General features: G+C 36.4%; 2 protein-coding genes and 1 long non-coding RNA gene across 4 annotated transcripts; 2 read left to right on the top strand and 1 right to left on the bottom strand.

The window, feature by feature from the left end:
• Positions 1–1,332: 1,332 nt before the first annotated feature.
• LOC113325956 (F-box protein At3g07870-like) lies at positions 1,333–3,549 on the top strand. 2 transcript variants are annotated; one of them, XM_026573782.1, is made up of 2 exons: positions 1,333–1,502; positions 2,256–3,549. In XM_026573782.1, the coding sequence occupies exon 2, from the start codon at positions 2,308–2,310 to the stop codon at positions 3,466–3,468; it is 1,161 nt and encodes a 386-aa protein (XP_026429567.1). In that variant the 5' UTR covers positions 1,333–1,502; positions 2,256–2,307; the 3' UTR covers positions 3,469–3,549. The 2 variants fall into 2 exon arrangements, with proteins under 2 accessions (XP_026429567.1, XP_026429568.1); XM_026573783.1 differs by having other exon boundaries at positions 2,076–3,549.
• Positions 3,550–16,834: 13,285 nt separating this feature from the next.
• LOC113326624 lies at positions 16,835–19,074 on the top strand. The gene is made up of 2 exons (XR_003348424.1): positions 16,835–17,063; positions 17,539–19,074. It is a non-coding gene; the product is annotated as an uncharacterized LOC113326624 (long non-coding RNA).
• Positions 19,075–19,145: 71 nt separating this feature from the next.
• Positions 19,146–23,294, bottom strand: LOC113326623 (sucrose synthase-like). Its single transcript, XM_026574328.1, has 12 exons — positions 23,160–23,294; positions 22,646–22,793; positions 22,395–22,521; positions 22,173–22,324; positions 21,900–22,092; positions 21,486–21,821; positions 21,123–21,392; positions 20,750–21,033; positions 20,428–20,652; positions 19,781–20,344; positions 19,531–19,669; positions 19,146–19,416 (listed from the first exon to the last, which is right to left on the bottom strand). Exons 2-12 carry the CDS (start codon positions 22,741–22,743, stop codon positions 19,384–19,386), a joined length of 2,421 nt encoding a protein of 806 aa, XP_026430113.1. The 5' UTR covers positions 22,744–22,793; positions 23,160–23,294; the 3' UTR covers positions 19,146–19,383.
• Between the last annotated feature and the right edge of the window lie 4,664 nt (positions 23,295–27,958).

Raw genomic sequence — 27,958 nt, 5'->3', positions numbered from 1 at the left:
TGAATGTTTTACAGGGCCTCGCAGTCAGCCTTTGGCAACACCATCTTCTACTCCAGCTTCCACAACACCTATGAGTCTGCCATCTATAGCACCATCTTCTACTCCACCCTCTACAATAAATAACCTTTATCAGAACTTCTTTGGCATTGGATCTGTATCTCAGAATATAAAACAAGGAAAGGGAAGGGGAAATGGAAAGGCTAAGAAGAAATGATTTGAGATCCGTTTTCTGATTTTTTGTGTTTAAGAAGACAATATTTTTTTCTTTTGTAGACTTGAATTAATGCTGAATCAAAAGTGGATGGTTGTTTATTAGTACATTTGCAGGTTACATTTTCAGATTGTTGAGTTCCTTACATATAGCATTAAGTTGTAAACTTGAATGCATAATTCTGTTTTTTGCAGCAATGAAGACTTCATCTGAGACCCATTTAAAACCGTCACAATCTGTACAAGTGAGGTATGCTATGTTCTTGTTGTGTTCATTCTTGCAAAATTTCATCTCCATTTTTGATTTGCAGTGATCTTTGTTGCAGGTTTGATTTTGCAGTGGGCAGTTTTTGAAGCAATGACCAGATTCTCCGCAAGCGTAACAACCATTCTCTACTGGTAATTTCACCATCTTGCATTTGACAGGATCGATGGCATCGTCAAACCATTCAAAGTACTGACAGGTTGGAATTGAACACTTCAAAAACATTTTTTTCGTTTGTTTCTTTTGCTTTTGAACACAATAGTTGCCTTATACCATTACATGGTATATATTTGCACCTGGAATAAATCCAAGGACATACCTTTGGATCATGAATTCCCTATGCACAGATAGAACATGAAATTAGGGGTTGTTTTAATCTTAATCTTACCTTGCTGCTGCTACTGCTGCCTGGAGAGTTTACTTCATTTTGGCTCATGTCTTATTTATTTTTATTTTTTTGATCTGTTGAGTATGACAAATACTATGGTTCTTCTCTGCAGGGCATAATTTATATGAATGAAGCTGAATCTGACCGTTACAAATCCAACCGTTACAAATCCGACCGTTGCAATGAGTCACCGAGTTGACTCGATACTGGTTTGGTTACGAACTCAGACGAGGGTTAAGTCGTCTTTTACCTAGAAGGTTAACTGCCACGTAGCCAGTTAACTACCTAAATCCGTTTTTTGAAAAAAACGGGATGGAAAATGTCAATATCGGCCAGTTTATATAAAGATTCAAAAAAACGGCAAGTTTCTTAAATATGGTTCAAAAAGGTGGTTACTTTATTAAAAAGCCCTATTTGTTAAGTTCCCTTCAGAAAATTGAGTCTTATTTCGATTTGAAATTTAAATGTATGGAAAGTTGGAACAACTAATCCGCCAATCCCACCCAAAAAAGATAACTTCCTAAAATTTATGAGATCCGGGAAGATCTTAATTCCATTTCCCTTATAAAAAAACCTTACATTTTGACAGAGGAGAAGAAGCACAGAACCTTGAGGTTGAAGATGGTGATCTAATTGAGGGTATGTATTTCTATTTCTAACCCTGTTTTCTTTGTAAATGCTACGATTTTTTATATGTTTTTTCTTCTTTTTCTTGGAACTTTTTATATGCTTTTAGAATGCAACAGTAGTGTTTGCTAAAATTACTCATCCAGAAAAGCATAATATGATATCTGCGGTTGCTTAAAAATTGTATCTTATTTGGACTATATAATGCTATTTAATCAAAATTATTGTATCAAGTTTCGATATATCGATAGACCCTTCCATGTTTGATTTTCATGCACGTGTCCATCAAATTGTAGAATAAATTAGCGTAAGGTTTTTAACCATTTGTTCATGATAGTTATTGTTTCTGAAGATAAACATCACACATTTGAACAGTTACTCATTGTTGTCAAAAAATGTGTAAGTCATAGTAGTGTAGGAAATTTAATGTAAGGACGCGTAAAAGTTTAATCATAATAAACAGATATTCATAGTGATATCTTTTGATAAGTTCATGTTAATTTTTATGCTTTCTAACTAATTATCATCTTCTTGTTTGTAACAATATCATGGTTCTTACATTACTACTCTACAACTTTCAATAAGAAAACAAGAAGGAGAAAAAGCGATTGGTGAAGTGATAACAATCTATCACATGTCTGGAGACCAAAGAGAAAATGCTAAAATTCGCAAAGAGATGCATATCAGTATGGAGAGGATTCTCCCCTCCGAACTTACTTTTGAGATAGTTTCCTGTTTACCTTCTCATTCAGTCATATAATGCAGGGAAGTATGCACAGCATGGAGAGATCTAATCGGCCATCCTTCCAATATTCATATGCGCTTCCAACGATTATCAGGCCCTAATGGTAACAGTTGCCCAAGTCTTTCTTCTCATGCTCCTGTTGTTGATGACGTTGGCTTACTTTTTAACTTTATTTTTCCACGGGAAAAAGGTAATCAATTTTACTATGGAGAGTATCGGAAACATCGTAATTATAAACTTAGAAAGATCAACCAGCCTCCTGTTTTTAGTAAGTCAGTCGTTGGTTCATGTAACGGGTTGATTTGTTTTTCGGAAGACGAGCATATCATTGTTCAAGAACCTAGCTATATTTGCAATCCTATCACCAGTGAGTACGTAAATATTCCAAGGCTGAATGTCAAAAGAAACAGCGAATGTGATGCTATGGTGTGTGGTTTTGTTTACCATACTTCTACTAAGAAGTACAAAGTCGTAAAAATTTGCTATATCCAGAACCAACCTTTAGGGAAGGTAATGGTATATACGCTAGGCAGTGGCAGTGGTTGGAGAGACATTGGAGAAACTGCTTACTCATTGAGACCTACTAGAGGCTCTTTTCATGCTATATTCAGTTACCGATCCCCATTTGGTGCTTTGGCAAATGGAGCACTTCATTGGCTTATCAATGAAAACATGATTTTGTCCTTTGATTTGGCTAACGAGAACCTATACCTTCTCCCATTCCCACTTTTTGACCGTACTATAGGTAGGTGGGACTATTTTCAAGTTGTGGTATTGGGAGGATGCTTGTGTTTTGTTCATAAAAAACCAGGTGAACCCTTATTAGACATATGGTTTTTGAGGAAGCAAGGGGAAAGCAGTAGTTTGGAGTCTTTCGAACTTAATGAGCAGGTTGATTATGACTCATTAATCTGGATTAAGAAGTTCAGCATACCAACTGGATGTCAAGCAGCACCGTGTGCCCTTACAAATAGTGGTGAAGTTCTACTGCAGTGCCGTTCTTGTCTCTTCTGTTATGATCCTAAGACTGCAACCTTGGAAAGGCTTACAGGTAAAGGAATTAGTCACGTACTTCCTCACGTGAATAGCTTTGTTTCGCTGAAAGCTCTCGGAGAAAAGTGTATTTTCAGAAAAAGATATCATGCTAATCCAGCGCCCAAGGAAATCTATATAAAACAACGAAGGGAGGATACTGATCAAGGGACATCATTTTCAGATTGGTGGGATGCATAATGGAAGTTCGGAACTCATATGATTCGCACCACATTTTTTGGTTTATGTTCTGGCGCTTGATATTGTTTTTCTGTTTTAAGTTTTGATGAACCATTGGAATTCAGCATTTGCTATGTTAAGCTTTCTTGGATTAATGCACATTTGCTATGTTGATTGTTTTTTTCTTATATCGTTTTTCTGTGTGTTTGTTTTGCTTGAATTTGTTAATATAATTAAGATCCATCAGAAATCTTCATCTAATTGTATGTCTCACTTATGGCATAAATTTTCTTCATTTCCTCAGAATCTGTCATGTAATGTGGTGAAGTTCTGATAAAATCTCCCAATAAAACTACCTCTATGGCATGGTCACAACTCACAACAATTAAAGATTTTATTAGGAATTGAATTACAAACTTGACAGTAACGATAGAAAATGACTCGAGAGATTCAAGATAATAACATTGGCACTTACAGAAGAAAAAAAACAGAATAACAGGTAGACAGACGTTAAGCCTAAACGAGATAACAAAAAATAATAAATTAAAAAAAATAAAATAAACGCATTATTTAAAACGAAAGATGGGCAAGGCATTCGTATCAGCCCCCATAATGTAAAATTCACTCTAATCATCAACTGTAACGCAATTAGCAAGCTCCTGGTAGTAGCTAGAGTACCTTGCATTTTGGAACTGTTACTTTGCATAACCTTGCCACACGTCTAGCGTTAGGGCTAGTGACATATTTGCTAAGGTGACGGTACTTAGCGTATATGCAAAGGCAAGGTAGTTGGGTCTTCAGCTTCCTACAACAATCTAAAGTTGGCCTTGTGATAGATGACGAAAATGCGGTTAAGCATGGTGTCAACTTTGTGATTTGGCAAGCAGCCATCGATACTGGCATATTGCTCATCATCACTACTGCAAACAAAGCTAACGCTGCAAAGACAAGCATATTGCTGGAGGATGTATTCTTTGTCATCCTACTAAATGAAGAAATGCAAGAGACAGTGGAGAACTTTAGGTTTTGGTAGGAAGCAAGAGATTATTGATTGTGTGAATTTTGATATGAAGAGAACGAGGATTTGTGCGATTTATATAGATGGAGAGAAGCGAGGGCCTGGGGCAAGAAAAATCGGACGCTACTGGCTATGAATGTGTTGTCGGTTGGTAAATGCTAGCACATGCTGAGCATCAATAAAACTCCACAATCCAATCCCCAATGTTCCAGCAGAGTTGCCTAGAACAGGAAGTCAACAAATAAAATTGATATAAAATATCGTTTTGGGGATGGGGTCTAATAGATTCCGATTCCGATTCCAATTCTGGTTTTGAAATAAGTGGAGTTGAAACATCTAGAAACCTGTCAAATTCGTGTTGGTTCCTTATAAAAAAACCTTTCTTTTTCTAATAAAGACATCTTAATTTTATTGAACTTAGTTTAAATCTGATATTATATTTTTGGGATAATGGGGAAAATATATAAAAAAAAGGCCCAAAACCATGAGCAGCAGATGTACTTACTCAGTACAGAAGTTGGATCTTCATCCAGGAACTATAATCATGGAGGAGTAACTAAGGAGAACAATGAGAAATGGATTGAGCAATTTGAACCTGCTAAAAGACCCAGAATTGAATTTATTGCAGTATCTGACCCTGCGTCACTTGTTGACCTGGTTAAAGCTACATCAAAGTCTCCCAAGATTAAGACAGACTCCATATATACTGAGTTATATATTAACCTTTCTGGTCCTAAGAAAGACGCGAGATATTTCAACTATGCATCACAACCAACCGCAGCAACCACCACAAACAGATACCAATGACATCCAAGATTGATGATCCATTTACAGTCTCTAAAATGATGATTCATATACTCAACTATGCCTGAAACTATGAGACGGTGGATAGAGCACCTCTTTTTTGATTGCTCAAAGTACCTCCTCCACTTTTATTTCTATCATTGTATATTTTGTGTTCAGTCAGCATCTTAGAGTATTACTAAGTAGTTGGGTGTTAGTCAAAAATTTCCTTTTTATTATTCTACGAGTTATACCAGTGTACTAGATATAATTCTTAAAATCCATTCTCTGCCTGTAAAGTTATCTTTCATTCTACTATGCTTACACCATAGTATTTTCTTCTATATATGCTATATAATATTTAGTAGTGTTGCTTTGCTTTAATTTATATAGAAAATCATGCCTCTATATAGTGTAAGCCCATATAAGATGTATACCAAGTAATAACTCTTCCAATATTGTTTCTAACCCAAATTCCTTACTTTCCTGTGAAATGCATATCCAGGTTGTATAACTACTATGTGTACACATCCTTAGTTAGATTTCGTAAGATGCATTCTAGTTCTTTGCATACTAACCTCTTTGCTTGCCTACTCTTCTGACTGTTTCTTTAACTTCTCCAAGAACTTTGAACAATTTTCTTCTGGTACCATTAGTTTCTGTTAATTATTACTACAACTTTGTCATCACTTTGTAGGGCTGAGTAATCCTCCTTAAAAAACTTAGTGAACGTGAAAATCCACCTAGCTCCATGGGACCCATTTACATGACTTCTTCTTCTCGGATTATCATAGGTCCAAGTAGCAATTTCCCTTGCACCAAAACCCGATCATAAACCCTTAACACCGTTAGCTTTCCAAAATTAGTATACTTCACTCTCCCATCCATCAAATACCTATCTAAGTAGGTTTTTTCCCTCAACCCCAGATGGTTTTTTCCCGTGTCTTTTCTTCCTTGAGTTAAGCATAGCCACAATACTTTCCTCTTGCAAAACAATTGAATTACACACTACATTAACTACACCAGTTGACTCATCCATAGTAATCGATTACATAAGACTTATCATATTCTTCAAAGAGTCTCACCAGTAGATGGTTTTTCCCGTGTCTTTTCTTCCTTGAGTTAAGCATAGCCACAACACTTTCCTCTTGTAAAACAATTGAATCACTACATTAACTACACCAGTTGACTCATCCATAGTATTCGATTACATAGACTTATATTCTTCAAAGAGTCTCACCAGTTCTTGTTTCACTTTTTTCATAAATCTATCAGCCTTGTGCCTGTGTTTTTCGTACAAACACTCAAGAACAAACTACATGCCACATTATTTCTCTCGTGGATCAGACAATCCAACAAAAAATAAGCCAGAATTCATATTTTCATATTCACCTAAACACTCATATTGTACTTATCAAACATAAGATCATCCATACTAGAAATTAAGTATCTCTTGGTACATTATATATAAATTGAACTAATTGAACTAATTCCCATAAGAAAGAATGAGTTGTAACTTGTGTTAAAGCACAAAATTTAACGAGAACATCGAAGAATACCTTTAATCACTTCACAAGACATCTAGCATAAGTTCAATCTTATTCATATGGAACGTGATAACGACGCTTTTAGTAACGCACGAACTTTTCGCATTACGATTGCTAAAAGATGTGTCATTGAAAAAATGAAGCCTCATCTCAAGCATGTGAAGCTTACTCATTATCTTGGCATAAATGATGCTATGACATCATTAACTTTGTCCCTTGCTTGGAGAAGTAACATTTTCATAGTATTATGGGAATACCTATTTAAATAACTGCAATCGCAATGTGTCCAACTAGTACACTCAAAGGTAAGTACGGGTCGAACCTACGGGGAGCGTTGGAAATTACTGTAATAAATATTACTAATTGACTAACCAGAAAAGATGTTTTTGAAATTTTAAAACTGAAAAAAAATAGTAAAACTAAATTAAACTAATAAAGTAAATTTACAAAGAGAGATGGTAACCAGGATTTTACGGTATCCACCACAATTTCTATTCGGTACTGAAAAGAATTCATAATTCTAAATCCTGGCTAAATTAGGGCCTATGATGATTAATTAGGTCCTATGACTAAAAAACAAAAAAGGTCATTAAGAAGTAATCTCTAGAGACCCCCTATCCAACTATTTTTGTTAATGGCTAATTTGTCCTTGATTACTTAACGTTAATTTAGTTGATTAGTAGTATAAAATCGTGTTAGATGTGAAATTCACTTGTGTTAATGAATCATCTAACCATGAAAAAGTTTAAAATTTTGAAATTTTTTTAAGAACGCCAACCAAGAATCGGTCTATGTTCACATTAGCATCAACCGAGTGTAACTTCAAAAATATACAGAATTTTTTGAAAATTGCTTTTACCCAGAATCTGTTTATATAGGCATGAAAATCAACCGATTATCCAGAATCGGTTTATATGGACATGAACATAAACCGATTCTGGTAATTTTTTTCTTTTTGATCGGGAAATTATGTGTTGTTAAACATCAAATGCAACTAACATTTATTATACTCCATACATAAACTCGAGTTTAGAATGAGTATGCTTTCATACTCATTTTCAAATCGTTTGAGAAGTCATAATCGTTTTCAATTCGAGTATAAAATTACACTCATTTTCAAGTTGGGTGCAAAATCATATGCATTTTCAATTCGGGTATAACACTATTTTCACTTGTACTCGAACTGAAATCGAGTATGATTTCATACTCATTTTGTGATCGAGTAATAACTAGAAGAAAAAAATCGGTTAACCAGAATAGGTTTATGTGGTCTTTCACATAATCCGATTCTAACAAAAAAAAAACATACAAAAGACTTGATAGTTCACATAATCGGTTTATATGTGAGGCATATAAAGACCGATTCTTGATTTCTCTCCAAATCCAAACTTGGACTCAGAATCGGTTTATGTGTGCATTAGCATAAACCGATTGTGGTTGATGTTCATCACATCAACCCAGAATCGGTTTATGCATGTGTACACCAAAAACCGATTCCTGGTAACATCAACTACAATCGGTTTATTCTAGTGCACACATAAACCGATTCCGGGTTGATTTTTCAGAAAATTAGATGAAGAAATTTCAGATATTCATGGTTATATCGTTGTTGAGTTTCTCTAAAGGAACGAATTAAAAAGAGTTAACTCAATCACTTGAATTTGTTTGTCGCCGAATTTTTTTCAAAAACAAAAAAATAGAGAAGTTGAATTGGTGTTTGTGATTAGGTTTTTTTTTTTGACGAATTGGGTTATAATTTTTGATTGAAGATTGTTAATAGAAATGATTTAGATTTTAGAATTTGTTTTAGGAATTATTAAGAATGTGTAAGGGTAATCTAGTATTTTAATACACTTTAGACACCCCTTATCATTTAGATTTTAGAATTATTAAGAATGTATAAGGGTGGATGAAGAAATTCATAGGCCCCAATTAATCACCATAGGCCCCAATTTAGCCAGGTTCTAAATATGTGTCTATATCTTTGTTCTATTGTAACACCTATTATTGGCTTGCATCTCCTAAGCATAACCCATCAAAGTTTCCCAAGCATGGCCTATCAAATTATAATGGCAAGCAAATTATTGAAATTATGTATTTATAGATTTACGATTATTATTTTGCGTCATCTAAGCATAACCCATCAAATGATTTATCCTAAGCATGGATTATCAAATATTATAACAAATAAAATTTCAAAACTAGATATTTATGCATTTGGGCTATTGTATTGTGCAAAGTCGATAAAGCAATAACAATTATTCTACTTATAATCAATAGAGCGTAAGTAAGAATTATCCAAATTAATTCATAATTGCCTAAAACCAAATCAATTTAATCATGGTCTGTTCTCTAGGGTTCGAGATTTTCCTATTTAGGGTTTTTTAGTTTTTGCAGTCGCCATGCCTAGTATCATTAGGGATTCTTCCTGCTCGATGTCGCCTGCAGTTTCTTCTTCCAGTCTTCTCCTTCCATAGACGAAGTCGCGCTAGACGAAAGTCTTTGTCATTGTCCTTTCAAGCATTTTCATGGATGCCTGAATGGGGTTAACGACAGAGGGTATGTAAATGGTTCCTTCTTAAAGCATGCATATGACAAGCACCTATTCTCTGATGATAATAAGATCATCTACGGAGAATTAACTTCTAACAACTTGCACATTTACTTAGATTGGGAGAAAGTCTTGCGTTGTTTGTGAATGTGGTTATGTTGCAGATGCATGCATCTACATGGTTAGAAGAAAGCTTGCAAGGGGATAGATGGAGTTGTACACAGAGATGTCATTGCATGGCCTCTCAACGATGCAGGGGTTGAGTTTCTTCTTCATGGTTTAGATAAACCAGGCGAGACTATGTCAGATTGCCCGGGTTCTACAAGTGTTGCGGCTTGTGAGGCTGTCACATAGGAAGGTGTTGTTGATGTCACAGATGGTGCTGACGCTGAAGGTGTTGTCACAGATGGTGCTGATGTTGTAAGTTTTTCCCTGTCTACTGATATACTCAACGTTGTGCTTCAAAGATAGATCACGACTGTCACTTGTATTCCCCAAAAGTGCAGGCTTGCCTTTGCGAGGACGCTGAAGGCCTGTCTCGACATGGTTATTGCTAATCCCGATAGTCTGTCAGCTTGGTTGCATCTTTTCTTTCTCCTAATATGCACTCTCACCTTGTTCAAGCCGAGAAGCTCAGCTGAGAAGAAGTCTGGTAACAGGAAACGTTTGCAGGCAGCATCCATCAACCAATCTCTGGATGTTTGGAATGAGTCTGACGGCTGCTCCATTCTGTTGAATAAACTTCTACATCAGCCTGCACATAATGGGCCTAAGAAGGCAGATGTGAAGAGGCAGGAAGCATCTACTTTGTTGGCCTGCCAAAAGAAGTTAACCTACGGCAATTTTGCAGCAGCCATCCGTGTGTTGTCTTTGTCTGAGGTGGATCCTTGTAACGAGGACACGTACCTTGAATTATTAGACAAGAATCCATATGCGCCTCCTCTTACTGCTCTCGGTGATGCTGGCATGTTCGACCCAATCACAGTGGACTCTCGGGCTGTTTTAGGAGCTATCAAGAGATTCCCAAAAGGCAAATCGTGTGGTCGTGATGGTTTGTGTGCACAACATTTAGTCGATGCAATGATTGGAGCAGCAGCAGCTGTTGCAGACGATTTACTCGTTTCGATTACAAGAGTTGACAATCTTTGGTTGGATGGAAAATGTCCTTCGGTTTTAGGAGAGTTTATCGCCAGTGCACCTTTAACTCCGCTACGTAAACCTGGGGGAGGAATTTGGCCCATTGCAGTTGGTAGGTATGGCGTAGGTTGGTTTCCAAAGTGGCTGTATTCTCTGTTGGAAAGGATATGTCATCTTATTTGGGCTATTACCAATTCGGGGTTGGTATTCCTGCTGGTATGGAAAGTATTTTACATGCTGTAAATAGCTTATTGGAGTTGAAGGGTCACTCGGACAAAATGTCAATGTTACTCATTGACTTTTCCAATTCTTTCAACATGGTGAGCAGATCGCATCTCATCAAGGAAGTCCGCCTTCATTGTCCAGGTATTTCTCGCTGGGTAGAAATTTATTACTTGAGGCCTGCTAAACTCTATTACGACCATTATATTTTGTCTTCTGCACTTGGAGTTCAGCAATGTGACCCTCTCGGTCCCTTGCTATTTGCGTTTACACTTCACTCACTGGTGAAGACTATTGCTTCTCAATTCAAACTCGACCTTCACGCTTGGTACCTTGATGACGACATTATTATTGGTGATACTTTAGAGGTAACCAAGGCTTTGATCATAATCGAAACTGAAGGACCATGCAAGGGTTTACATCTTAATATAAAGAAAACGGAAGTCCTTTGGTCTTCTTCTGACCCCAGGAGCACAGATGACGGTGTTTTCCCTGCTGATATTGGTAGACCTTATAATGGTGTTAAGCTTTTGGGTGGACCAGTGAGTTTAGATTTGAACTTTATTAGCGGTATGATGTTGAGAAGGGTGAATAATATTTTTTAATTAATGTCTGCAATAAAAAAACTCAAAGACCCTCAAAGTGAGATGATATTACTTTGCAATTGTACTGGAGTGTCTAGATTGTATTTTGCAATGCGTACTACCAATCCTGCAGCCCTGCAATCAGGCACTGCCCTTTCTGATGATCATCTACTTAAGTACTTGAGACTTCTAATCACTGGTGATGGTGCGGGGTTTGGTCCTTTACAGCAGCGATTAGCTACCTTGCCTATCAAAGATGGTGGACTTGGCATTTAAACTATGGATGATACTAGCACCTATTGTTACCTCGCTTCTCAGAGTCAGACTACTTCGGTGCAAAAGGTGATTCTTGGTAATTCATTCCAAACAAACAAAGGTTTTGCTTATCACTTTGCACTTCAGAATTATTCAGGTATGTGGTTTACATTCTACATAATGTGTCGATGATACTTCCCCTCCTTCCATGCACTCCCTGGCAATCACTTATTTTGATGCAGTTAAGAAGCAAATCACATACCAATTTTTTATGTCTGCAAGAGATTCCATCTTGTGGCAGTGCAATCGTGTCAAGCATGGACAAGATTATTTATTGGTTATTCCCATTAGTGGGCTTAATCAGTTCCTTGGACCTAGACATTTTAGAATTGTGCTTTGCTATCGTCTTGGTATCCCATTGTTCGCTAAAAATGGTTTCCAAAAATGTCTTTTGAAATTGTTTCATTTAAAGGATGAGAGGAAGATCTTGTCCTTTTAGAGACATTTTTATACCGCTTTTTGACTGACTTTGAAGCATACTGAGTATATCTAGTGTCAGCATCATAGTTTTTTAGTCTGTGCGTTACCAGACAAGGATCAAGATCCATCTTTCTTAATTCCTTTTATACAAAACGTAGTGCATTCTGCATTTTAAGAATCTTTCATTTTCTATGAAGATGATTTTTACTACCACAAGAAAAAAAATATTTAATATTGTAAGAGTTATACTTTTTGTGGTTACCTTTGTGAGAATCGGATGCCTCTTTCCTTTCCTGTACTCTTATACGCCTTGATCTTTTCCCTTCTTTATCAGTCTTCTCTTTTATTTTCTGATTTGATTGATCATCAATTGTTGATTTGTTACTATTCATTACTTCACATCTATATGGAGTATTGTTAGGAGAATCCTATGTTTGAGTGCAGAAGGAGTTAAGAAATTTGATCTCCTGGTTAAGGACTGAGGTATTACAACCTTCATATCCTAATCCACGTGTATCCCCATGACTTCTCTCGGTTTCCAATAAAGAGGATAGGTTGTTTGAGCTATCATTAATCTTTTTTAGCATAGAGTTTTATTCTTTTAATGATTTATTTTTATCAAGAGCAAAACTGAGGGTTTCCTCTAAATGCTTTATGTTTGAAAGAAGACTATTTTCTTTTTCCTTGAAGTATACTTGTTGAGAGTTTAATGCTTTGGAATCATCAAGATCTTTTTCTAAACGATAAACTCTTTCCAGAGATTTTTCAAGATTCTTCTCATAGGTTTCTCTAAGAAGAAGTTCAGTATTCAACTTTTCTTTGAGATCACAAACTTGTTGTGATAATTTTTCTTTTAGAAAGTTATGCTCCTCATCGAGATTTTCAACCTTGAGGTTAAATCTCTTTCTCTTTCAAGTGTTGAAAGAAACTCATTGGAGCAAAAAAGAAATTTTTTTCTCAAATCTTTTAGTTCAGATGTTTTTACACTTGATCTTTCATCAGAGATCTCAAGTATAGAACTCAAAAATATCTCAGTAGAGGTATGATCTATTAAGTAACATGAGTTTGAACAACTATCTTCTTTTGAGCATACATCTTGTGATATGTTAACTGAGTCCTTCTTTAGTTTTCGCTTTCGCGTAACTTTCTTTTGACTCATCTCTTATAGGTTAGATCACACCAAATACAGATTGTATTCGTGTTTGCCTGCTCTGATACCAATTGAAAAGACGAGGGTACCTAAATATACCTCAGTCTAAAACTTTTCCACCTATAAGTCCTTTCTCCAAAAGTGATTGTCTATGGACTGAGTCGATACAATACAACTAATCGGTGCACACTTCGTGTGATCGTCTATAGATACGAGATCGATACAATACGACAACAAGATAACTTGCGTGATTGACTATGGATTCAAGATCGAGACAATACAACAACGAAGTATGATTACTTGATAATAGGTTCGGACTTAACCAAACACTATAGGATTTCTATCAAGTAATTAGGAATTAACGTTTGTGTAATTTACTTTAAATTATAATAAGACAATTATAATTACGGAAAATAAAAGTAAATGACACAGCAAAATTTTGTTAACGAGGAAACCTCAAATGTAGAAAAACCCCGGGACCTAGTTCAGAATTGAATACTCTCATAATTAAACCATTATACAAAATCTATTTCAACTTCATATAGTTGAGACCAAGCAACTAAACCTATATTTCACCTAGTTCCCTCAGTATCCCTGCGCCTCCAACTTGTAATAAGTCACGCACTTGGAATAATTCCTTTGGTTCGTATTCCAAACAGTAAAGGAACAATAAATTTGTTCGGTAACAACTATTTTCAAACAAAGTGATATGAGTTTGACAAAGGCTCTTCTGTTTATTCCATAAACTCTTTTGTCGGGTTCTAGATCAATCTAATTAACAACTACCAAAGTAATTGTTTAGATTTATGCAAATCAATAATAGGATCTATCAAGATGCTAAATACTAAATTCCGATCTACGCAACTAATCAATCCAATCACCACAATAATAAACCGATAATAGTTGGATCCCAGCCGATCAAGTTTTGTGTACACCAAAGATTATGAACTCAAATAAGAAATCTTCTTTGTCTTCAAATCTTCTTTAATCTTCAATCAGTACCTGCACACAATATAACTTGAATCTCTTGTGATCAATCACACACATAACAGAGTCTGTTAACGTTGGATTATCACAAGACATCTTTAGATCTAAAAACAGTTCTAAAGATCCCCATCGAAACTCCGATCTAGTTTGAGTGAATCTTATAACAGAAGAGAAGATTCTCAAGCATAAACAAACTAGTCAATCAAATCAATCGAAAACTAATAATAAACTGCAATCATCTAGTTTCCCACCAACGGTACTAATAGAGCTTTTCAATCCCAAAGAAATATGTAAACCGAGCAGTCGTAAGAGATTTCGCCTAATTAGGGTACTTTCCTCTCCGAATAGGCGGCTCCACCAGTAACAACACAACTAGGAAGTTTTGCTGGCTCTGAGGATTAGTTTGCTCGAAATGTAAACTTCAATATTTATAGACAAAGTAAGTTTGGACACCACGGAATTTCCAAAACCGAATTATTCTTAAGATATGCAATAAATGCCCCAAATCGGTTTTCATAATTCCTGGAAATGCTTTGTCAAAATATCTACCGAAATCTCACTAGAAAATATCCAATTAGTAAATGCACATTACTAATTATTATTCTCCAGAGATATGCATTTAATTGCTGGTAATTAAAAGCATATAAAAAACTAAAAACCTTAATTAAAAGATTCTCAATTTATTTCGGTTTGGGATTTTCCTTTAGTTATTAAGGAATATCTTTGAACAATAAAAGGTAAGAATTATTGTACGTGTTCAAAGTATGTCGACATCTTTTCTTTGTAAATCCTTTTTCATATTTACAATCTTGGAACTGATTTTCCATACTTCCAAAGCGAGTTTAGAACTGGTTCATCTGATTTCCAAGAACTATATGTGATTGATCAATATCAAATATCAAATCACAAATCATGGGTTTATGGTTCTACCAAAAACAATTTTCGGTTCTACCTCCATGTGGCTACTAGGATCGGTTACACTAGTTTCCGAAACTTTGTTAACCAAGTACCAGGATTGGTTACACTAGTTTCCAAAACTTTGTTAACTAAGTACCGGAATCGGTTACCACATCTTACGGTAATTACTTGTGATCGGTTGCACAAGTTATAGGATCGGTTACACCAATTTCTAGAACTTGTTAACCTACTACAAGGATCGATTACACCTTCTTGTGATTAGTCACATCAACTTACTAGGATCGGTTACCCAATGACTAGGATCAGTCACACCAATTACAAATATCGATCATACCATCTCAGGTGATTACTTAAGATTAGTTTCACTAATAAAAATCATAACAATTCATAAGTTAGGCACTGTGAATAGTTTTACCAAGATACATAATAAATTATGAACGGTTATACTAATCACACATATTTGTAATCCAAAGATTTGCAATGAATAACAATACCAATAAGCCTAGCGATTTCCCTTTCGATTCACAAAACAAGTTTATGAATGTACTTCCTTTAAACGAATGTAAACATTGTTTCCTAGGATGAAATCTTCACCTTTACCCATACATAATCACAATAGCATTTATACGATTATGTCGATGTCTTATGTACAAAGTTCAAAAGATAGACGTTGTACTTCGTATTATAATTCCTTAATACTATGTCTAACTAGAGTATAATCATTCATAACTTCGCAGTTATGTTTTCAATACAACATGACTTGAAAGATATGTTAGGAATGAAACAGTTCAAGTCAAAATATTACTAACCTCAAGAGGAAGGATGATGTTGTCGTTGTAGCTCTTTACGTCTTCACATTCTTCAAGTCTTCAAGTAATATTTATATCTCTCATATCCTAATAACTTTTTAGTTTAACCTATACGAAGTTGACTCTAGTAATTAATCAAGCGACTCTTAAAATGAGTTTTGATTCACTAAAATATGACAACCAAACTTGACATACCAACTCTTGGTGGGTTCAACCGAGCTATGCTCTAAAAGACTCAAAACAATCTGATTAGCGAAATAACGAGGCCTAGCTAATGTAATTATGGGTATAATTGTGTCGCACTCACGTGCTTATCACATTTACCCTTATTGTTTACTAGCAGAAGCATCAACGGTATTTCGGCATCATGATGCTTGCCCCTTACCAAGAGATGCAAAATTCCTCTATGTTGCTTACCTAAGAAAGCTTCTTGGTGGGAGAGTATTATTATGATGTGATGCTTACTCGATCGAGGAAGCATCATTGGCCCGATGTAGCTTCCCTAATTAAGGAAGCATCGCGCTGCTAAGGAATCAATATGTAATTCCCACTGATAACGTATTGTAGTATTATTAAAAGATGGAACAACAGGAAAAGGAAAATTGTTACTTACAGGTCACATAGGTTTAATCCACCATAAAGGCCATGTATATAAGTTGGAAACCTGTTTTGAGGCATACTCAAATGTTCTGAGACATACATCTTTCTAAGTTCGGCTGAAAAGTTATCAGCTGAAGCTTGAATTATCAGCCGAACCTAGGCAAAAACATAGGCTATCAGCCGAACCTTGGGTATGCCTCAAAATATGTTTCAATAAGTTGTGAGGTAACCCTGGATCCATCTGTATGGGGTGCACATACATGGGTCCAAGGCCCAATAACAATTCTGAAATTCTTAGATACACGTAGACACCGGATTCTGATTTACGGTGGATGGATCTCCTAGTTCTCCAAGTTTATTATTACCCCTTGATTATTAATCCTTCTTGGAAAATTGTATTTGAAATTTAATTCAAAATAACCCGCCATTCCCGGCGAATAAGATAACTACTTTCCTGAAATATATCATCCGATAAGATTTTCGATTCATTTTTCCCTATAAATAAACCAAAACCCTACATTTTTTTCAAGAGGAGAAGCAGCACAAAAGCTTCAACTACTGATCACCAGTTGAGGGTATGTGCTTCTGTTATATTTTCTTTCTACACATGCTTTAATTTTGTATGATTTTTCTATGGGCAAAGTTGCTTAGATGTGATATTAGATTTTACAATGCACGAATTATGTTTGATAAAATGACTCATCCAGATTTAGTTTCTTGCAAAAACACTGACAATCTGGGGTTGATTTTTCATGCATGTGCTGTCTCTGGAGTTCGAGTGAGGTTTCCAACTCTTTGTTCATAGCTTAGCCATTTCAGTATAGTTGATTCTTTCTAAACACAAGCATCACCCATTTGAACAGTTACACTGAAAAGGTTGTCAAAAAAAGGCGTAGTGCTCATCTATTACACGTCCTGCTTCTTACATTACTGCCATACAACTTTCATGTTCTTTAAGCTTTATAGAACTAATTATCATCTTCTTGAATAGAATTATGGTGGTTTTTTAATAATTTCCTAGTTCTTACATTACTGCTATACAACTTTCAGTAAGAAAACAAGGACATAAAGGCGGTGGGTGAACTGACAACAATCTATTACATGTCTGGAGACCAAAGAGAAAATGTTAAAGTTCGCCAAGAGATGCATATCGGCATGGAGAGGATTCTTCCCGCAAAACTTACTTTAGAAATACTTTCTCGTTTACCCACTGAATCAGTCCTACAATGCAGAGAAGTGTGCACAGGGTGGAGAGACCTAATTGGCCATCCTTCTAATGCTCATATGCACTTGCAACGATTAGCACAGTTTAACGGTAACAGTTTCTCAAGTCTTTCTTCTCATACTGTCGCTGATGTTGGCATTGGCTTACTTTTTAGCTTTATATTTCCACCGGAAAACGGCTATTGATTTTACTATGGAGAGTATCAAAACCAGCATAATTATAAACTTAAAAGGATCAACCAGCCTCCCATTGTTAGTAAGTCGGTCCTTGGTTCATGTAACGGGTTGATTTGCTTTTCCAATCGTTTCGGTTTATATGAACCTAGCTGTATTTGCAACCCTGTCAGCAGTGAGTACGTAAACATTCCAAGGCTGAATGTTAAAAGAAACGGCGAATTTGATGCTATGGTGTGTGGTTTTGGTTACCATCCTTCTACTAACAAGTACAAAATAGTAAAAATATGCTATGTCCGTAACCAACCTTTAGGGCAGGTCAAAGTATATACAGTAGGGAGTGGCACTGGTTGGAGAGATATGGGAGAAACCACATACTCATTGCGACCTACTGGGGGCTCTTATCGAGGTATTTACAATTATCGATCCCCATTTGGTACGTTGGCAAATGGAGCACTTCATTGGATTAACGAGGTAAACAAGATTGTGTCCTTTGATTTGGCTAATGAGAACGTATACTTGCTCCCATCGCCACCTTTTGACCGTCCTATACTTCTGGGGGATTGTTTCAAACTTGTGGCATTGGGGGATGCTTGTGTTTTGTTCATTCAACGAAAGTAGGATTAGACATATGGTTCTTAAAGAAGAAAGGGGATTGCATTAGTTCTGATATGAATGAGCAGGACGATTACGACTCATTGAACTGGATTAAGGAGTTCAGCATACCAATTGGACCTGAAGCAGAGCCATGTGCCCTTACAAATGGTGGTGAAGTTCTACTGGCCGGCCAAGCTATTCTCTTTTGTTATAATCCACAAACAAATTCCTTGAACACCATTGCAGGTAACTATTTTCAGCATGGATTTCGTTATGTAATTCCTCACATGAACAGCTTTGTATCGCTGAAAGCTCTTGGAGAAAAGTGTAAAATTAGACAAAGATATGATGTCAATCCAGCACCAAGGGAAATCTTCATAGAACCACAGAGGGAGGATAGATACCGAAGACATTGATGCACAAACCTAGTTCACATTAGTTGCATACATAGTGGAACTCATATGATTCACACCACATTTTTTTTCGTTTATGCTGGAAACTGCTTTTCTGTCTTAAGTTTAGATGAATCACTGGATTTCAGCATTTGGTATGTTAAGAATGCTTGAAATGATGTTGATTGTTTCTTTCTTATATCATTCTTCTGTGCCTCTTTTTGCTCGAATTTGTTCATAGACAATGGTTTTATGTGAGATTTCGAAACATGAACAGGAGAAATTGAACATGAATTTATTCAGAATTTTAGACCCAAGTACATTCTACTTTTAACTACTGTTCTAGAAAACAACAATCAAAACAGTAACCAGTTCTTTAAATGACATATAATAAGGGATCATACCGAATCAAATATCAAATCGCAGTCATCTAAATCAATGAAACTTATTCCGTATAAAAACATGTTCCCTAGCTTCAATCTTCACCTCAAACTTCACGCTTTAAGTTTTACTCGTCAGAGGCGCGAGGAACTCCCAATGCCTGCAGAAACAAAGAAGGGGCACAATTAGTGCGGGCAAAGGATGAGTGGAACAAAAGAAGCATATCAGATCATACTAGTAGACTGTTTTGAGAAAGAAAAGTAGATTGATTTACCAAGGTGCGATACTTGAGAGCATAGAACATCTCAAGATAACGGCGAGTCTCACGACGTTCAAGGTTTGAGACATACTTCCAGAATCCATAAACTCCAGACAATGTCATGAGCCTTTCAGAGTAAATCTGCCATGTATATCTGTGAACAAAACACGGAATTGGAATGATTAGAACAAAAATTCCGTTTTACATAAACAGACTCTGCATTAATCAATCTGAAATCAGTAAATGCATAATAATTTTTACTTACTTCTCGTAAATGCGCTTGAGGCCTTCCCCTGAGACTACGTCCCAGTGAGATGGGTCACTCTTACACTTCTCGAAGAAACCGACAAGAAGCTCAGCAGCCTTGTCACCATGGTATGGGTCAATGTGGAAGCCGGACTTTCCATGAACGATGATTTCAGCCGGACCACCATGAAGAGTTGCAAATGTAGGTAAACCACAAGTCATGGCTTCAACAACTGTGAGCCCAAAAGCTTCATAAAATGCAGGCTGAACAAAGGCACCCTTTGTGTCAGCAATGTAACGGTAGAGTTCACCGTTTCGAACCCTGTTCATCTGGGAAGAAATCCAACGAAAATCTCCATCTAATTTGTAAGTCTCTATTAATTCATACATGGTCTTCATTTCCGCCTGCTCTTCCAAGTCCTTTGAGTCCTTTCTTCGATCTCCAGCAACCACAACCAGGTTTACCAACTCTCTTAGTTTTGCATTCTTGCCATAAAACTCAACCAGTCCGGTTATGTTCTTGACGCGGTCAAGTCTAGCCATTGAGAATATGATTGGCTTGGAACGGTCCTTCAACACACCACTGTGCCATAATAAATCCCGGTCAGAAATTATTGATTACTGCATTGCAAATTTGAAATGCTGCAGGAAATGTAGAAGTCTTACATGTGTTCTTTGTTCTGTGTTTCGCTGTAAAGTAGCTCCTCGATCTCTGGGTGAAAAGCAGTGAGTCTCTTTTCCGCTTCAGTATAGGGGAAGTAGACATCCATATCAGCTCCAGGTGACACAATGTTAAACTTGGGGTCAAAAACATCAATGCCATGGACAACTCGGTAGAGCCCGGGTAGAGTGAAAGCTGTGTGACTTTCGTATTGTCCAACAGTGTCCTTGCTGAAATCACAGAACATAAATGGTTAGGATATAGCTGTAGGGATGAATTTCACATACAGGAAAACGCGTGATAAGCCTTAGAACGTAAATTTTATACCTTCCAGCAATCTCCTGAAAAGTACTAGTGATGATAAAATCTGTATGGTTCATGGCATACAAATCAGCAGTGAATTGGCATGAGAAATGATACTTGTCGTCGAACTTTTTCCAGTATAGATCAGAGTCAGGGTATTTAGTTTTCTCAAGAGCATGAGCAATTGTACACTGTGTGACTCCTAATTTGTGTGCAAGCAATGATGCAACAAGATTTCCATCACTGTAGTTACCAACTATCAGATCTGGCTTTCCTTTCAGTTCCGCAGCAAGTTCTTTGGCGACATCCTGTCAGAGATGAAAATTGCTATATTTTCCAAGGTTTGAAATTGTTGAAGTAATTGTAACTAGAGACTTAGCTTATAGTGAATGTATACCTCAGTGTATTGCTCCAAGTAAGGCCACACTTCAAACCTTGAGATCCACTTACGAAGAATCCCATTTTCATTTTTGAAGGGAACTCGAAGAATGTGAGAGTGTTCGGTTCCAAAGACCTTTTCAAGGCGCTGACCACAAGTAGTACCTACAGCGTCAGGTAGCAGTCGAGTAACAATGAGAATTCTAGGTGTGATGTCAAGTCCTTGCTGCTTAATGCGCTTGAGCATCTCGCCCTCCAGGGCCTTAACTTGATCCAGAATGTAAACAACCTGCAAATTCCGTTATAATCAACTGTAGGTACATAAAACATAACTGGAATTGAAATGCATCAGAAGCAGAACTTTATCTGACAATGCAGTTACCTGGCCACCAGTGTCAGGATAACCAAGGACATCATTCTGCGCAAAGTATCCGTGTGGAGACAGAATTACGACATTGAAAACCATTGGAACTCTTCCAAGAAAGTTCTCCAAGGTACCTGAGTCAGGTGCCTCGAGAAGATCTAGCAGTAAACGAATCATCTCAAGGACACGCTCAGCGGTATCTCCCCAACCCTTCTCCAAACCAATCTCCTGAAATTTGTGATCAAACTCCGCATACGGAGTTGTTGGTGGTAGAGCTGACAGATAGTCATCCGCCTTCCTTAGAACCGATTCTAGGCCGTTGAGGTTTTGAATTCTTTCGTTCAGCATCATTGTCTGCACATAGAGCCCTTATAAGCACCAGTGCACATTCAAATTCTATTCGGAACGGCGCAAAATCAGCATGACAATTACCTTCCCATTGTAGTTGTGTGCTTTGAGAAAATCAAGCAATGGCTGCATGCTATCTTTGTCATGAAACATCTTTGCAGAAAGGAAGCGGTTAAGAAACTCCACGCCATTACCAATTGATTTTGAAAGCGTGGGGCGAGGAAACGAAGCATTGAATGGCTCAAAGTCCAATTCAAGCATGAAGTTCTCATCAGTCCTGCAACACAAACAGCATATAAAGTTAACAAACAACCGAAAGAATGCAACAAAAAAAAATCTCGCCATCTTTCCGCGTACTTTCCGTTCACGAGGTCTTCTTTGAACTGCAAATACTGAGAAGCAGTCAGCTCCTCAGTCGCCAATGCGTCCACATTGACGCGTATGTATTCCCAGACACCTGGCCTTGGACGAACAGCAAGTGCAACCCATGGAGGTAAAACAATCGCTTCCTGCAAATCCAACACCGTAAAATCAAAAATCCAAATTTCAAGTTTAATTCAATCTCATCAAATTCTTTACCTGAGCGGATCGCAGAACTTCGCCAAATGCAGTATCTGCTAGTTTTTTGTTGTTCCCTGCGAATACTGCTTCAAATTCAGCTAAAAGCTGATGGGGCTGCAAAATTCCCTTCCCCTGGCTCTCAATCCTAGACATCATTATAACAAAATTTTATAAAAATCAAACTTAATACTACTAACACAGGAAACGAAATTTCTCAAGAACTATTTTGGAAAAATCAAGCATGTACAATAGAATTTATGAGCAATTACCTTGCGAGAAAAGCTAACAATTCGTTACGGTAAGACGATAGAGTGTCACCGAATCGCTCTCGGAGACTATGAACACGTAGCAAAACAGGTTCTGCCATGACTTATTGTGAAATATCTCAAGAAATCTTCTTCTGTAAATATAATTAAACTGACCGACCCAGATTGTCAAAATCAAATATGATTAGGATTACAACTTCTAGAAGCTCAGAAAAGAAAATTCAATATTCAGAGTCCAATCCTAAATAGAAGACCAGTAGTTGTTATTTAATGAAAAGACTATTCACAACAGAGAAAAAAGTTGAAAACAGAGGAGCGTGAATTTATAAAGGCCATCTAGAAATTCCTGCAACTTTTTTCAACCAAGGAATATCCAGAGAAAGAAACTTAATCACATTTCCATGATCAAAATCAATGAAAAAGCTGAAAATTAAGACTTGGGTTTTTCACTTGAAGTAACTTTCTAACTCTTGATTAAGCTGAAAAAAAAAAACAGAGGAGGAAGAAGAAGGAATACCTTAATAGAATGGATGAATGGAGTCAAATGAAAGAAAAATAAAAATCTGGGTTTTTGATGAATGGAATCGAATGAATGATGGAGTTTGTAGTGGAATTGGAATCCCTTTTTATAGTACAAAAATCTAAAAGAGAAAAGAGGATAATCTAATTTATTAGTAATATTAATTACAAGGTTAATAGGTGGATTAATCATTTAAAGACACTGTTTTAGTGAAAAGCACTTGGAACTAAAAGTTGTTTAAGTGTTTCTATCACAAAACCGCTTTTGTTTCCCACCTTATTTCTTACTGCTTTTACTGTTGTTTTTTTTTTCCTTCTTTTTTTAAAGTTGGTTTTACTGTTAGAATCAGCTGCAAAATACTTTATTCTACCATTATTATTCAATCCAAAATCAACTTTTGGAAAAAGTATTTCCATTGGTGAATAATTTATACTCCCTCCGTCCCACTTCTAAGTGACCTATTTGATTTTAGATTTTGTCCCAATGATAAGTGACCTATATCACTAAACAATGAGATATTCCGGAATTATCCTTTTAGTGTATAAATAATATATGAAATATGTATAATTTGATAGGCATGTTTATATTCGTTACGTAGGTGTTTTAAAATGCTTTTCAATTGTATGAAATTTGCGAACATCCGTGGAGTATTTTGAGAGATAAACCATTTTTAAATTTCACTAGTTATTATTCATAAGGGTATAATTGTAAAAATGATTAAAAATACTATTTTCCTTGCTTGCCTTAAAAATTGTGCAAATTTCAAATAGGTCACTTAGGAGTGGGACGGAGGGAGTATATTATTCCAATATCCAATCAGCAATGCTATTCAAATCCCTATTATCCACCTCTCTATAATCTAAACCCCATATTAAGGGAATGGTGAATCCCATCTGAACCTGAATGCGGATCTCGATAAAGATATAGGGCTTAGATTAGAGAGGGGTGAATAACATTATATACGCATTGTTTAATTATAGCAACTGTCCCCCTCAGATGTATTGTAACGTGGAATTTCAAATTGCATCCTTACTTACAACGCGTTCGGACATTAGATGCAAAAAAAATTTACTTCACAAAAAATTAACTTTTTATTTTCGAAAGTCATTCTAGAATTTTGTATCCAAATTAATTTCTTGTATTTTAACTTATAGAAATTAAAAAACTACTTCTGAATATATAAATATCCAAACAAGTTATTAATAAAATTTGATAAATTATGGTAAGCACCGAAAAAGACATTTAAAATAGTCCATTAAACTCCGAGCGGTGACATGAATAATAATCTGAGTGCGAAACTCGTTTTAGCTATCAACAAAACAACTTGCCATCTGAAGTTAATATTATGTCGACGGAATAGCCTCTACTCAAATAAGATATTCTATAACCACATAAAAGAAAGATGCTTATTTGGTTTGGGAAGAAGAAATTGACCAGTGATTTTGGCCCATACGCGTATTGTATTTTGTTTGGCTGATGAATATCCATAATTTCTTGGAGCAATAGATGTGTTTATATTCTTGGAGCTCACTCAAGTCAAGACATAATACCTCATCCCACCACCGGCACCAGGCCACCAGCCAGCAAACAGAAAAGTCTCCGACAACTCCGACGGTGATTGTCAAGCACTTCAGGGGTGAAGAGATCGAGGACTGGGGTGCTATGTGTGTGGGACCCACTTGATTAATTAGGAAGATGGCTGCTATATGGGGAATCCTAGCTAGGCATGGGCCGGAAAATTGCACTTTGGATTTGGTTTCAGGAAATGCTATTCAATTCCCTTTTTTCACCTTTCTACAATATAATAAACCGTACGTATAGATTTAGAATCGTATTCATGAGCGGTTGGAGTTCACCATTTTCTAAATGTGAGGTTTTAGATTTTAATAGTATCGTTATAGTATTCGGTAAAATCACCCGTTAATAATACGGGTATGACCTGAGTTCGAAACTTGTAAGCTCGTAATGAATCCCACTTATAGAGATCTCAGGACCTTGAAGTGGACAACGATGTCGTGTATTTGTGATCTGATTTTAAGTTGCTGACTCGCACGAGACTCCCACATCCACAATTCTCCGCGTGACAAAGCAAGTATACTATATATAATATTAGAGGAAAGTGCGGGATACTTTGATCCCCCACTTGGTACGGTTCAAAAATGGTATATTATCCAGAATCTATTGGCTTGGTGAGCCAGCGGTTTTAAATTTTCATCATTCCGCCATTTTTCTTTATTGCCCTTTAATTTGCTCATCACCTGAATATAGTACATGTTGGTTTCGAGATTTCTTTAGATTTTGGTACTGATCATAATAACTCAGAAAACCGCGGCCGGTTTTGATCACTATTAACTTCGAAACCAGGACACTTAATTGAAGGTTAGAAAGCATGGCTAGCTAGTGGTATCCGCGAGTCTATATAGTGTCCTGCAGGCATGTTCTTCGTTGAAGCTACCTTGAAAATACTAGTAAGGTACATTGGTGAACAAAGAGTCTTAAACCATACATACTTAAAAAGATTATGGAGTGTGTGTTTAAGCATGTCCAAGTACGTGGAAGCCATGTTGTGATGCATGACTGTGAAAGCTATGCTTGCTCTATACCTACAAGTACTACTTCTTAAATTGGAATAGATTTAACTTGTAGACCCTTGGAGATGACGATCCGACTTGGGATCTCAATCTGAATCAATCTCTGACCCGATCAAATTGGATGTCAGATCGTTTGTTTTTTCAATTCTTCTGACATTTAATTGAGCTATGATTCTACTCCTGGATCCATTTGAATTAGGTACGATAACTTTTGAATTAAATGTACTAAAATCGGATTCAAATGTAATAAGTCATTTCGGATGTGTCAAGTTCTATGAATAATGATCATTAAAGGAAATTCATATCTTGCAATGAACCAATTGTGGTACTCCTATCGTAACATCAAAAATCTTCAAGTCATAATATCAAAGTGGATTCGGAAAATTTTAAATTTTTATTTGTTAATTTAATTCATCTCTTGGGACATATATATGGTTAGATTATATTTGATCCACCCATAGATCCAAAGTTGAAAAATTTTCTTATAATAAAAGGTTAAAAGTTGAATATATATATAGGGTAAATACGTTAGCCCATGATTTTGCAGCTTATGCGAAGTTGCACAATGTCCAAACGTGGTGGATATCTTCTCAACTCCCCGATTCTCTTCCCGGGAATCACTCTAGTGTCCAGTTTATTTGTTTTTCTTCCTTTTCTCAGACGTCCATATAAGAAAAGAAAAAAGAAAGAGTAAATGATCCAACTTACCGCACCTACCTATTAAAAGTAAAATGTGCTATCTTGTTTAAGGCTACACAACAACCGGTCAACAAGACTTGTATCGGTCTGGAACCGATAATATCGGTACCAGAATAACCGGTACAGGGACCGAAAATGAACATCAGAATCGAGATAGGAACAGGTACAGGGAACGGTTCTTGGGAGGAACCGGCCAGTACCGGACCAGATGTACCGGTTAATAACAACCATGGATATAAAACTTCTAATTTGATCCTAGCCATATATGCTAGGTCTTATCTAGACTATCTCTATAAAATCAATCGAGTATTACCGCTCATTCTTCTTTTTCTTCTTTTCTCTAAAGAACAACGAGTCTCTGCTTCTTAATCACCATCTCCGAGTCTTGTTATCTTCTTCTTCTTCACTATCTGTGATCAGTTAATCAAGAACAGACAGAGAGCAGAGATAATTCTGATGTTGATTGTGAGGGTTGAAGAAATTAGGACGAGAGATTGATGAAATAAGGGTTTCGATTTGTTTCTGCAATTGAAGAATTTGAGTAGATGGCGTTGATGGTTTGAGTAGGCTTTCAATTTCAATCGAGAGATTCAGATCTAGATGAAGAAAGAAATAGGCATAAGATTGAATCTGATTTCTGATTTCTGTCTTCATAATTATCCTACGGTATATGTTTGTTAGGGTTTTCATGAGCACCCATCTTTCAATTTCAGTTAAGATTTTAAGCTAATTATATTTATTTCAGTTAGGGGTTTGAGTTATTTATATCAATTTCAATTTCAATTCCTGAATCTCTAGTTTGTATCTGATGGGTTATGTAATACTGTTTAATCTGTTAGGAACCGATAGTTGTGGATTGACATAATTTTGTTTGTGTATCATCGATTCATTTGAGATGACGAATTAATGGGTCTTTGAATCTGGTTAGGGTTTGATCTGAACCAGGGAAATAAGATTTGTTGTAACTAATTGATGTTGTGAAGCACAGAGATGAAGAAGATTGTTGTTGAATTAATGATGGTACTGCTGTGGAACTGGTTGTTGTGAATGGTGATATAGAAACAAGGAAACAAATGGATTTTGTAGCTGAATACAGAGTGCTGTGGTCATGGACAGTGCAGTGAACTTTGAACTCTTTGTTTATGGAAATGTTGTTTTTAGTTTTTACTGTTTTTTAGTTTTGCTCTTTGTTTATCTTAAGAATTGAATGTTTGATTTACGTTTTGCTTGAGATTGAGTAGGAAATTTGGAATGGATTGAAAATGATTCAGTGGGTAAAAAACCGGTACCGGTCTTGTATCGGTAAACACCAAGTACAGGGACCGGTTCCATAGGAGAACCGGACCGTACCAGACCATGTGCAGCCTTAATCTTGTTCGTCTGATTTTTCAATTAATGCTTGATCTTTATTTGGTGGCTAGTATGGGCCTATAGGTTTTATTTATAGGCCTATAGGTTTTATTTGAGGTCTATCTCTAGAAGACAAAATTAGACATTTTGAAGTAA

This window comes from Papaver somniferum, unplaced genomic scaffold (assembly GCF_003573695.1).
Source record: "Papaver somniferum cultivar HN1 unplaced genomic scaffold, ASM357369v1 unplaced-scaffold_10, whole genome shotgun sequence".
Lineage (NCBI taxonomy): Eukaryota > Viridiplantae > Streptophyta > Magnoliopsida > Ranunculales > Papaveraceae > Papaver > Papaver somniferum.
This window is presented reverse-complemented; position numbering and strand designations above follow the sequence as displayed.

What these genes read in the sequence shown, in the direction of transcription:
- LOC113326623 (XM_026574328.1), bottom strand. Translation starts at nt 22,743, where the DNA reads ATGGCAGAACCTGTTTTGCTACGTGTTCATAGTCTCCGAGAGCGATTC. An exon ending in TTGTTAGCTTTTCTCGCAAG is followed by an intron (nt 22,522 to 22,645) that starts GTAATTGCTCAT and finishes AATGATGTCTAG; the next exon opens with GATTGAGAGCCAGGGGAAGG. An exon ending in TTTCAGGAGATTGCTGGAAG is followed by an intron (nt 20,653 to 20,749) that starts GTATAAAATTTA and finishes CTGTGATTTCAG; the next exon opens with CAAGGACACTGTTGGACAAT.
- LOC113325956 (XM_026573782.1), top strand. Translation starts at nt 2,308, where the DNA reads ATGCGCTTCCAACGATTATCAGGCCCTAATGGTAACAGTTGCCCAAGT.